Raw genomic sequence first — 13,580 nt, 5'->3', positions numbered from 1 at the left:
TTAGAGTATGAATTATCATAAAAGACAACAATAGGTCTATACAAGCAGTATAAAAGGTTTTGCCACAAACTCAACTGACTGGCTTCCCTCCGTTATTATTGTCTCTGACCTTAGATTTATGAGCTTCTACAACTTTTGACCCCCTAACTGAACTCCTTTCTACAAATTGATCATAGAAATAAAAACAGTATAAATAAAAATGAATAACACAGTTTTCTCTTAATCTTATTAAGTGCAAACAATAAATCTCAATATTCACACGTACTCTGTGAATAGAGGTGCTGAATGCACATTCTACAAGATAAGACATTTGTCAGACGCTCTTTTGCTCAACAAACAAATCCTCTGCCATATTCCTGAGTTATATCATCACGTGATCAGTGAACGCTCTGATTCATGCTCATGTTGGATGAGCTGGATGGAATTGATTTCTATAAAAAGCCAAATGACAGTGGAGGCATAATGTAAACGTAGCGGTGGCATATTCTATCCTAACTTCATCCTCACACTGGCAATATTGCGCAAGACAGCTTTTCACCTCGACAAGAAATATCATGGCACATGGCACAAGATCTCGTCACATCCCTATACAATATTACTAATTCATCATTGTCATTAGGATACGTACTAAATACTTTTAAGCTCGCTGTTATTAAACCTCTTGTTAAAAAATGCAACTTGATCCTAAAGAATTAATTAATTACAGACCGATCTCGAATCTACCTTTTCTGTAAAAAATACTAGAAAAGACAGTGTCCTCACAACTGTGTTCCTTTTCCAGTCAGGATTTAGCACCACTCTTCTTAGAGTTACAAATTATTTGCTCTTATCACCTGATCTTGGTTGTATCTCTCTATTAGTGTTACTGGATCTAAGTGTTGCATTTGATACAATAGACCAAAACATTCTTTTGAATACATAAAAAAATTACATTGGCATGGTTCAAATCATACTTATAGTAAATGAAGGTGTCGTACCCATCACAGGTTCAATATGGAGTAGGTTTGCTGCGATAATCTGTGTTGATGGTGTTCAGCCGCAACACCGCTTACATCACTTACCTGCCTTTGATTTTTTATAGTAATACAAACAATAACTAGTTCAGTTAGAGAACAGACACTACAATTAAAAACTGAACATGTCTGCTCAATGCAGCATGAGCCGAACAAGTGAGGAGCTGATTGACTTGGTTTCAAAACGAAATGTAAAAACACCTATTTAAGCAAATTTGTCATTGTACTGTTTTGTTGTTGTGCTTTTCATTACGAATAATAATGAACCCACCATTCAAGCAATTGCCGCCCCTGAATTGGTGCTAATTCAGAGTAAAATGAAAGTAAAATGTGCATGGCTGCACAGGCATTCATAACTGGCGGGATCATGTTCTTCAGATCATGTAAATAAATAGTTATGAAATTCAAGTTGATTCGTCAAACTGTTCTCGAATAAAGTGTGAACAAATTCGACAAAGAGCACGCCAAAATGGATGTGAGGCTACATCTCTGCAACGCTTTGGTGTGTTATAACCTGAGGCTATCTGCAGTTTTGGCGCAGTGCCACCTAGTGGTCAGGAGATTTGAAAAATGTCTCAAATGTACTTTTGCTTACGGTTTGGCAAAAAAAAAAAAAAAAAAACCTGGTCTCTTTCCCCATATTGGCCATTTTGGGAGGCAGCCAGTTTGAATTTTATTGTAAAATGCTATATTTTATGAACACATTAGCATATCAAAGTATTCACAGCGCTATACTTTTTCCACATTTTGTTATGTTCTTATTACAAAATGGATTAAATGCATTATTTTTTTACAAACAATACAAACAATCTCAAAGTTCTACAAACAATATCCCATAATGACAATGTAAAAAAGGTATGTTAAAAAAAAAAAAAAAACACATGAAAAATCACATGCACATAAGTATTCACAGCCAGACACTCAAAATTGAGCTCAGGTGCATCCTGTTTCCACTGATCATCCTTGAGGTGATTCTACAACTTGATTGGAGTCCACCTGTGGTAAATTCAGTTGATTGGACATGATTTGGAAAGGCACACACCTGTCTATATAAGGTCCCACAGTTAACAGTGCATGTCAGAGCACAAATCAAATCATGAAGTCCAAGGAATTGTCTGTAGACCTCCGAGACAGGATTGTATCGAGGCACAGATCTGGGGAAGGGTACAGAAAAATTTCTGCAGCATTGAAGGTCCCACTGAGCACAGTGGCCTCCATAAATGGAAGAAGTTTGGAACCACCAGGACTCTTCCTAGAGCTGGCCGCCCGGCCAAACTGAGAAATCGGGGGAGAAGGGTCTTAGTCAGGGAGGTGACCAAGAATCTGAAGGTCACTCTGACAGAGCTACAGCGTTTCTCTGTGGAGAGAGGAGAACCTTCCAGAAGAACAACCATCTCTGCAGCACTCCACCAATCAGACCTGTATGGTAGAGTTGCCAGACGGCACATGACAGCCCGCCTGGAGTTTGCCAAAAGGCACCTGAAGGACTCTCAACAAAATTCTCTGGTCTGATGAAACAAAGTTTGAACACTTTGGCCTGAATGGCGAGCGTCATGTCTGGAGGAAGCCAGGCACCACTCATCACCTGGCCAATGCCATCCTTACAGTGAAGCATGGTGGTGGCAGCATCATGCTGTGTGGATGTTTTTCAGCGGCAGAAACTGGGAGACTAGTCAGGATCAAGGGAAAGATGAATGCAGCAATGTACAGAGACATCCTTGATGAAAACCTGCTCCAGAGCGCTCTGGACCTCAGACTGAGGTGAAAGTTCATCTTCCAACAGGACAACGACCCTAAGCACACAGCCAAGATAACAAAGGAGTGGCTACGGGACAACTCTGTGAGTGGCCCTGAGTGGCCCAGCCAGAGCCCAGACTTGAACCCAATTGAACATCTCCACGAGAAACAATTACGGTCCGCTAGGGCTTTTGGCAGACTATAGTTTTGGCAGACTATAGTCTGCCAAAATGCTAACTTTAGCCTACTAGAATTGAAACCATACTGTGGCGGAGGGGGCGTGGTTTTGCGAGGTCTGCAGCGGGAGAGAGAGGGCGGAACCGAGCGGTGAGTAAGTAGGTCAAGTGCAGATCACAAACACCTGTGTCTCATTGCAGTAATTGGTGTGGAGAGACCGCATAAATGCCGCTGCGGGACGGGAGAGAGGGAGAGAGAGAGACACGCTCAACTGGGACTCGAGAGAGGAGCACACATGCAGAGAGGACCTGCCCAAACCGACGATTGATACGGAGAAAGAGTTTTTTTCTGAACGTTTATGTTGTGCGATGTGCACACCCTTTTTGATTATTGAGCAACAAGAAATAAAAGAGTACTCACGAGTCCCAGTACGTCGACCCCATCTTCTTTCTTCCTACACCCACAAGAGCCAACATTACACTGGTGCCGAAACCCGGGAAGGGAGAAGACCGTCGCCGCCATGCAGACCCCGCCAAAGACGCCACTTGCGGACCTCTTCAACTCGCTCGCCAGTCTTCACCAGGAGCAACATCAAAACCTGCTGGCCGTGAGGGAGGAGCAACAGAAGCATTTCGAAGCTCTCCTTCGCGCCCAGCATGAAGACCAGGAGCTGTTCCGGAGCTGGATTTGCCAGGAGATTCGGGCCGTCCCCCCCACCATCACCGACTCGGCCGCTGCCCTTCACCTCTCGAAGATGGGCCCGGAGGATAATCCGGAGGCATTCACCGACCTCTTCGAGAGGTCCGCCGAGTCCCGGGGATGGCCCAAGGCAGACTGGCCGATGCGGCTCCTGCCGCTGCTGTCTGGGGAGGCGCAGGTAGCCGCCCACCAACTGCCAGTCCAAAATCTCCTAGCTTACGACGATCTCAAGCGCGTGATTCTGCAGCGGGTTGGCCGGAGCCCGGAACAACATCGTCAGCGGTTCCGCACCCTGACCCTGGATGACTCCGGCTGACCCTTCGCCTTTGCGAACCAGCTCCGGGACTCCTGCCGCAAGTGGCTGATGGCCGATGGAAGCGACGTCGAGGTCATCATCGATCGTGTGGTACTGGAGCAGTTCGTCGCAAATGAGTCCAGTGCCACCGCCCGACGTCGCTGAGCCAGGCCATCCAGTTGGCGGAGGATCAGATGGTGGCGTGCCACGGGGTCGGCGAACCCCTTCCATCTGCTTCTCTCTCTCTCTCTACCCTCTTCTTCCCCCGCCCCCTCTGTCTCCAAGCCTGTCCCCTTTCCTAGGTCCCGCGGCAGCTTGACACCCAGGCCGGCCCCACGATGGAGGATGGGCGGAGCCAGTGACCCACCGGCACCTCCCCGGCCGGCGCAGAGGGGAGGCGCTATACCGCCGGATCCCTACCCTTCTCCCTCCGCCCCTGCGCTCTCTCCACGCCAAACTGCCAACCTACTTCCGGCCACTGGGGCAGCGGGAAGGTCTGGGCCGGCTTGTTGGCGCTGCGGGGATCCGGGCCATTTTATCGACCGCTGTCCGGTCATGGAGGTTGGGACGCTGGTCCGGGTCCCCGACGCTCTGCAAGCCGCCCCTGATCAAGCTGGATTGTACCTCAAACCCGTGAGTATCAAGGGGGGTACTTATCAGGCCTTGGTGGATTCCGGTTGTAACCAGACCTCTATTCACCAAAGCCTGATTCAGCCTAAGGCATTGGGTAACAGCCATGTGGTTACGGTGTGGTGTGTGCACGGGGAAGTGGTGAACTATCCGTTGGTGCCCGTCACTATTCAGTTTAGGGGACAAACGCATAGTGTGGAGGTTGCAGTTAACCCGCACCTCCGGCATCCGCTAATTCTGGGAACCAATTGGCCAGCCTTTAATAAATTATTGGGACATTTGTGCACGGATGCTTCTTGGGGAAAACGCTCGGAAAGGAAGATGGCGGTTGCTCAGCTGGGCGAGGTGGAACCGGGACCTCTGGCGGCGGTTTCAGGAGAAACGAGCAAGCTGGAGACACTGGTGCTCACAGACCGCAATGACTTTCCCCTGGAACAGTCCCAGGATGACACGCTCAAAAATGCGTTTAATCAGGTCCGTTCCATCGACGGCCACCTCCTCCATCCTGATCAACCGCTCTCCTTTCCGTATTTTGCGATTATAAAAGATAGGTTGTATCGGGTGACCCAAGACACCCAGTCAAAGCAGGATACAACCCAGTTGTTAATTCCTAAAAGCTGCTGAGAAATGCTTAAATCGATTCGCACCAGCGTCTTTCACCCACAAACGAACGGTCTGGTGGAACGTTTTGTTGTGAACTTCTGTTGTTTCTTGAAGTAGAGAATAGGAGAACTTGGATAGGTTTTTCGGCAGGATTCTTTATTGAGAAGAAAACGTGCTGTCTTTCCGCTGAGGTTCCAAGTCTAACTAAAGCCAGTTGAACATTGTATTTTATATACATTTCAAGGGGAGGGATTATACAGCAGGGGAGGAGACATTCAAAATAGGGACACACCCCAAACATTCCTGTCTCATCAGCCGTAATTCAATCAGCATAACAGTGCCATTCAAATGCATAGATGCTAATCCAATCACTCAGGCAGTATTGCTCTAAACTTGTCATGGTAAATAGTCAGGAAGTGCATAAAGACAAAATACTTCATGTCTCAACCACTTACACAGCCTGACGTAATCTCCTTAGAATTTACTCAAGTTTACTTCAAAATGTAAAACACAAATATAGATAATGTTTTCAGTCATATTCTATTACATTGGAGCCTATATAAAACTGTACAAATTTGTAATCCAACAGTTTTAATCGCACATTGAAAACCATGATTCGGAAGTTTGTTCACGAGGACGCCAAAAATTGGGATAAGTGGCTAGAATCTCTGTTGTTTGCTGTTCGAGAGGTCCCGCAAGCCTCCACGGGGTGTTCCCCCTTCGAGCTTCTCTATGGGCGCCAGCCTCGGAGGGTGCTGGATGTCCTTAGGGAGGCTTGGGAGGACGGACCTTCCGCGAGTAAAAATGAAATTCAGTATGTCCAGGACCTGAGAACAAAACTCCACACTTTGGGACGGCTATCAATGGAGAATTTGTTACAGGCTCAGGACAGACAAAAACAGCTGTACAACAGAGGGGCTAGATTACGTCAATTTGCACCGGGAGATAAAGTTCTTGTGTTACTCCCTACCTCTAGCTCTAAATTGCTCGCGAAGTGGCAAGGGCCCTTTGAGGTCACACGGCGAATTGGGGACCTCAACTATGAGGTTGTGCGATCAGATAGGGACGGGGCACGTCAAATATACCACCTCAACCTGTTAAAAAAGTGGTCAGAGGTGGAGTCAGTGATGCTGGCGACGGTGGTGGGCGGAGAGGAGGATCTCGGGCCAGAGGCGGTTCAAAAATCCCAATCTCTCGCTCTGGCCCCGGGCGGGGATCACCTCTCACCGTCCCAGCTCACTGACGTAAAGACATTACAGGCGGAGTTTGCCAACGTGTTTTCGCCCCTACCTGGTCGCACCAACCTCATTCAGCACCACGTTGAGACCGAGCCGGGCGTGGTGGTTCACAGTCGGCCCTACCGGTTACCTGAACACAAGAAAAAAGTAGTTCAGACTGAATTAGAGGCCATGTTATAGATGGGAGTAATAGAAGAGTCCAGCAGTGACTGGGCGAGCCCAATAGTTTTGGTTCCAAAACCTGACGGCTCGGTCCGGTTCTGTGTGGACTACCGAAAGCTAAACGCGGTGTCGAAGTTTGATGCGTATCCAATGCCAAGGGTTGACGAACTGCTTGATCGGCTAGGGACCGCTCGATTTTATTCGACACTGGAGTTAACTAAAGGATATTGGCAGATCCCCTTGTCTCCAATGTCCAAAGAAAAAAACGCCTTCACCACGCCGTTTGGATTGCACCAATTTGTCACCCTTCCTTTCGGCTTGTTCGGAGCTCCCGCCCCCTTCCAGCGTCTGATGGACAGAATTCTCCGGCTGCATGCTGCATATGCCGCTGCCTTCCTGGAAGACATCATCATCTACAGCGCAGACTGGCAGCAGCATATGCAGCACTTGCGGGCTGTCCTGAAGTCGCTGAGAAGGGCGGGGCTCAAGGCCAACCCAAAGAAGTGTGCGGTTGGGCGGGTGGAGGTAAGGTATCTGTGCTTCCACTTGGGCCATGGACAGGTGCGTCCCCAAATTGATAAGACTGCAGCAGTTGCGACCTGTCCAAGACCTAAGACCAAAAAGGAGGTTAGACAGTTCCTGGGGCTAGCGGGATATTACAGAAGGTTTGTGCCTAATTATTCGGACCTCGCTAGCCCGCTGACTGATCTGACTAAAAAGGAGGTTCCAGATACAGTTCAGTGGACGGAGCGGTGCCAGCAGGCCTTCACCCAGATAAAGGCTGCTCTGTGTGGTGGGCCGCTCCTTCAGGCTCCTAACCCTTTTTCTCTGCAGACTGACGCCTCGGACAGAGGGCTGGGCGCAGTCCTGTCCCAGGAGGTGGAGGGTGAAGAGCGGCCGGTGCTGTACATTAGTCGTAAGCTCTCTAAGAGAGAGACTATATACAGCACCATAGAGAAGGAGTGTTTGGCCATCAGGTGGGCCGTTCTCACCCTTCGCTACTACCTCCTCGGACGAGAGTTCACCCTCTGTTTGGACCACGCCCCCTTGCAGTGGCTCGACCGCATGAAGGATACCAACACACGGATCACCCGTTGGTATCTAGCTTTACAGCCTTTTAAGTTCAAGGTGATCCACAAGCCGGGTGCGCAGATGGCTGTGGCTAACTTCCTCTCCAGGAAGGGGGGGGGGGGGGGGGGGCTGCAGGCCGGATGGTCGAGCGGTGGGGGTATGTGGCGGAGGGGGCGTGGTTTTGCGAGGTCTGCAGCGGGAGAGAGGGCGGAACCGAGCGGTGAGTAAGTAGGTCAAGTGCAGATCACAAACACCTGTGTCTCATTGCAGTAATTGGCGTGGAGAGACCGCATAAAAGCCGCTGCGGGACGGGAGAGAGGGAGAGAGAGACACGCTCAACTGGGACTCGAGAGAGGAGCACACATGCAGAGAGGACCTGCCCAAACCGACAAATGATACGGAGAAAGAGTTTTTTTCTGAACGTTTATGTTGTGCGATGTGCACACCCTTTTTGATTATTGAGCAACAAGAAATAAAAATACTCACGAGTCCCAGTACGCCGTCCCCGTCTTCTTCCTTCCTACACCCACAAGAGCTAACATTACACATACAATCCCACCCTCCCTGCAAATCGCTGTCCAAAGCCAGGCCTCCTCCAAAACACATGAACGTGCACAGACCATGGACCTGATGTATAAACGTTGCGTACACACAAAAAAGGCATTGAAATGTGAAATGTGTGAAAATATTTTCAGGCAAATTATGATCAATGATGCGCACTCGACTCCGTCTAAGCAGATGGCTTAGCAACATAATGATATAATGACACAGAAGGACTCGCTCCGTGATCGAACGGTCCATTGGCCGCTAGCCTAGACAGTAGCCTAATGATAACCATTTTCGTGGTCTTTCCGATAAATATGAAAAATACCATTGTATTGGAAGGATATTTAAAGGAACGGTTAGATTTATTTTTTAAATATTTTTTCAGTGACGTAAATAATTGCCTAGTTTTACAAGGCCTTTCTTGCAGTGTAAATAATTGTCTGACTTAGCATTGTAAGCTCCATATATGGTTATTTCAGGGAGGAGACAGTTGTGGAGATGCATGTACGCACAAACTTCCACTGACAGGGTTTTATACAGGGAATTTTGCTCAGGTTCTGTTTTTATAAATCTGAAAAATTTTGTGCGTAAGCAAAATCTGGCTTTTGTGCATACTTTCTTCGGAAAGTTTTATACATTAGAGTACAGTGATTAACAGTTCATTCAGACCGGATGCAATAATTGAACAAACATTTTATTGTCCAAAGACTATATATTTATAAAAATACATTTAGACCACTAAATATAGTGATTGCTATCAGGATGTGAGCAGACTTTCAACCAGCATAACAAAACAAAAAATCTGTAGAGAATCCCCTATTGCACCTTTATAACAAATAATCGTTCATTTATTAGTTTGAAGCATAATAAGGTTCTTCATCTTATTAGTTTCAGAGAAACAATAGTTTATCTTTCCATAAGATAACATAACTCTTCCATAGCCACAGCCACACTCAACAACTTAATCACTTGTATTTTATGCGTCTTATGCACTTTATTCCTTTATCATTCATGGGATTCATTTATTAGTTGTGTTAGTTACTCTTGTTTATCTTTTGTTAATACATTTATTTTATTACACTTGTGCCTTCCTTGTGCTGATAATACAGCAAGAGGCTCTACAAGTTAACTATCTCACCAATCTTTTAGATAATGAAGTGAGTACCAATTACTACATAATTAGCGTCCCTAGGTGGGCAAAAGTAAAATCACTACATCTGTGAATGTTTCTGACGAGCACAGGCCCTCATGCATCACACTGTGTGAAATAAAGTCAAGTCACATAGCGCTTTATATAATACAGATTGTTTCAATGCAGCTTTACAGTGATGTGAGGAAAAATTATGCATTTTGACTGTTGTTCAGCTGAAGCCAGATTAGTGTTGATTCAGTTGCATTGTAAAGATCATCAATAATTAAATTAGTTAATTATTAAATTAGTTAATCAATTATTAAATTAGTTATTAAATTGGTTTTTATTTCATTATCGTCTGAGAATACACTTAGCTAAATCGTCTCAGTTAAATCAGAATAAACCAAAGCCATATTTGCACTGTCACTTCAAATAAAGATTTTATTAGGTAACTACATATTTCACTCGATTCTTCTTCCAGTTCGGCAGTCACCTGTTGTCATCTCTTTCGGGACAGTGAATGGGCTAGTTTTTTTTAGGAAAAATGTTTGCCACTCTCCCACGCTGCATTTCAATGTTTAAAAAAACGTGACCGTGCATATAGGTAATTATCACTAACCAGTCTTACCGATCATGAAACAATCATTATAACGGTTTATATTAACAGGTTCTGGTCATCTAATCTGCTTAAACCACATTGTTTGTCTGTGTTTGCGCATTCCAGATGGATGCTGCATTAGCGGTGGGAATTTTCAGCGACTCTTTTCTTCAGGTTACATTGTTGAATGACTGTCTGAGTGAGTGAGTGAGTGAGTGAGTGAGTCATCAATATTACGCAACAAATTCATTCAAAAACACTGATTCATTCACTAGTGACTTTTGTTCCAATTTGCTTATGTCCTAAATGTAGGCACTCTATTTGTGAAGAAAAAGTACATACTTTTAGGTGCATAGAAGAAGAGTATGCAATGAAGTGATGAAGCAGTCAGTCTCATGCACATTTGTCATGTTTTATTCATGTTTGCAGTTTTAGACCGAAATGTCACACTGTACGGATGGAGCAACATTTAAAAATGTCCTGTAACTTTAATAGTTGGAATGTACCCCTAGTCATAACTTTGGGGACTTGGGCTTCATTGAGAATCATATTTCTATGGCTATGTCTTAGATGTGTTATTAAACATTTTAGTAGACACATGCTGAAATATAATTTGTATTAGAAATATAATCAATATTTGTTTTATCCATCTGGTCTGCGTGTTTTCTATCAAGTGATTAGCAAGAACACCTTGAAACTACAATACAATGATTTACAACTACCTCTCACACATTTCCCTTAGATAAAGGGCCAGATTCACTAAACAGGGCAAATTAGCGTGAGAGCGCAATTCCATAAAAGTGCAGAGAGTGGACAGTTCTGCACGTGATCTACTGACAACACGCAAATTAAAGCACACAGACTTAGCCGGATCATTTCCAAAATGACCAACGCAATCTACCCCGTTAGCGTAGGGTTTAAGACACGCTTTTTTTGGGTGGTAAATAATGGCGCAAACACCAGAGTGTGACTCTCCTCCCATAAATTTTGCACCTGAAATGGAAACTCCTACAAATACATATGCAAAAAAGGTCAGCCGCCAAAATAACTGCGTCCACGCCTTTTCAGTGCTAATTTATTACTGCACATCTTTAGTAAATACTGACAGTAGTTTTTTAACGCCAAAAGAGGGGTTTGTGCTGACACAAGCTGTTAGTAAGTCTGGCCCATAGTATTTAACCCTCAAGCCACCCTCGCATAACAGCCCTTAATCCCGCCCTCATGGACACATTTGGGCACGAAGGTCACAAGTGTGATTCCAATCACCGTTATATAACCATCTTTGATCAAATTAATTCTATCAATTTATGCCTTTTTTGTGATTTTTAGGGTATTAATGAATTTATTTACCTCTAAAAGTACCATATGTTTTATGTAAAATATGCTTATTTTTTGTTATATTTAATATTTATTTAACTTCAGTAAAAAATAAAAAAAAATAAAAAAAACTTAAACTCACTCTGTTATAGGCTCATTCAATGGCTTTCAATGCTTTTGTGGATGTGTGTGTTTGAGCGTTTGAGTGTTTGCCACATTGAGAATGTTGTATAGGCTCACTCCTTCATTTGTGTATATGTATGATCTGCATTGTGTTGGATTTATTGATTCAAATAAAAAAAATAATGCATGGAATTACAGTTTTTTCTATTCATGCCTATGGGTGCCCATATTTGTCCACGAAGAAGGGATTAAGGGCTTTTTTTTTCAAGCTCTTAACATTGTAGAATCAAGTCAATTTTTTGGAAAACTTAGGAAAAGTAGCCAAGTCTTGTACTGCTCAGATTAAGGAAAGTATTTTTAAAAAACGATTTTGCCCTCATTTGTCGAGTAGATGGCTTTAGGGTTAAGTGCATTCAAGTTAATCAAGTGCATGCAATGCTAAAAGAAATCTGCACCTGAGGAAAAGCTCAAAGTGTTTCACTAGTGCCCTCAGGTTCTTTTCTGGTATGTGCATCTTCCTCAGGATATCTGGAAGTTTCACTAAAACAAAAAAGCATAAATACATTAAAAAAAAAATCAATTAAAGACATTAACAGATAATATCTTTAATTTATGACAACAATTTTGAACACAAACAAGAAGCTGATATTCACCAAACAGCCGAAGCAGGTGCTGAGAGCCATAGAGGTAAGAGGGAGGTGGAAGCTGGTCGCTCTGAGGGTAGTTATCTGGTGTCAGTCTCCAGCTCAGAACCTCAAGACAATCACATAGAGGCGAGCCAATTAAATGAGCTAATTCATTAAATGAGGTTATAGGCATACAAGCAGTACTACACCAGATTGTGTCAAGAACAGACCATACATCTCTAACAGTGCAAACATACACAAAGATAATGTTTAAAACTGTTCAGAGAATCATTGCAGCTATGCTGATCACGACATTAAAATCAGCACCAGAGAAATTCTCAATACCAATTTTGACACCTCAGCAAAACCCAATATTCTACTTAACAGACGTCAACTATCTTGGGGGCTTGCAGTGCTGTTGTATTGTTAAGTAGGGATTTTTGCACGTTTACCATTGCAACATTTTGATATGATATATGATATAATACTTTGTCAGACAAGTCTGAAATTTTTCTTGCACAACAGTATTTCTGTTTACAACAACCAAACAAACATTGACATACATTTAATCCACCTTCAAAATAGCCTGATATACAAAAGAGTGTTTCAGCCTTACTTTGTTAAATCTTGGGACTCTGTACCTCTGATTTGATGGTAGTAATTCAAACTCATAATGTAGGACACGATTAGGGTCAGAAACCATATTATTAGCCAGCCTCAACAAGTTGTTATAATAAAATGAATCATAAAGCTTCTCAAGAGGCTGACCTACAATCTTTGAGAACATTTTTAGTTGATTAAACAACTTAGATTTTAGCATAACAGACAGGCTCTTATACCAAATAGAGTTGCAATATTGCAGTATACTCATTATCACAGACCTAAAGAACAGCAGAAGGATCTGTTTTCTTACTCGAAAAGACCCAAGTCGACAAAGGAAATAAATTCTCTGCTTTGTTCTTTTACATAGAGCATCGATATGATCGTTCAATGATAACGTATCATCTATCATGACTCCAAGTATTTATATGTTTTAACCTGTCTGATTTTTTTATTACGAATAAAAACAGGCATTAAGTGAGTGTCAGATTCAGACCCAAATATCAGTTTTACTTGCATTAATGACAAGAGCATTGTTCTCGCACCACTCTATCAATTCAGTTACACCCTGTTGATGAAACTGGACTGTCCAAGTCATTCAACACAGATATTAAAACAGTGTCATCAGAATACTTTAAAATATACTGATTTAACATGTCCATTCAACAATCTGTATACAGGGGGAAAAGTATGGCTGAACTGACACAACCTTGTGGTACTCCTACATTTGTTGTTATAGCAGATGACACAGTTTTACTTACTTTGACTCTTTGAAATGGAGTTCTGGATGATTTTAGACTCAAAATGATTAATGAATGCACGCACATTTATCCATGTACTAGATAAATGTTATGAATGTATCTTACTAGCCACAAACAAATGCCATTCGATTTGAATCTGTGGAATTCGGGTTTGAATGATTGTGCAGCAATTTGTACATGTTTGCGAATTAAAATGTTCTGTTCTACATTCATAAATCATAAATTGCTCATTCAAAAAATAATCTGTGCATT

At 43.5% G+C, this 13,580-nt stretch overlaps 1 protein-coding gene across 3 annotated transcripts in view; it reads right to left on the bottom strand.

Moving 5' to 3' along the window:
- The window catches only part of LOC307124065 (MSL complex subunit 3-like), a 166,800-nt gene that overhangs the window by 20,302 nt on the left and 132,918 nt on the right, over window positions 1-13,580 (bottom strand). For all 3 annotated transcript variants that reach the window (XM_079813053.1, XM_079813050.1, XM_079813052.1), the window contains 2 exons: window positions 11,995-12,094; window positions 11,797-11,881 (listed from right to left, as the gene is read on the bottom strand). In XM_079813053.1, coding sequence (XP_079669179.1) covers window positions 11,797-11,881; window positions 11,995-12,094 — 185 coding nt within the window. The remainder of the gene's footprint in view (window positions 1-11,796; window positions 11,882-11,994; window positions 12,095-13,580) is intronic.

This window comes from Gobio gobio, assembly GCF_949357685.1.
Source record: "Gobio gobio genome assembly, chromosome: 3".
In the NCBI taxonomy this organism is placed as follows: domain Eukaryota; kingdom Metazoa; phylum Chordata; class Actinopteri; order Cypriniformes; family Gobionidae; genus Gobio; species Gobio gobio.
Note: the sequence above shows the minus strand (reverse complement) of the source record. Positions and strands in the feature narration are given on the sequence as shown.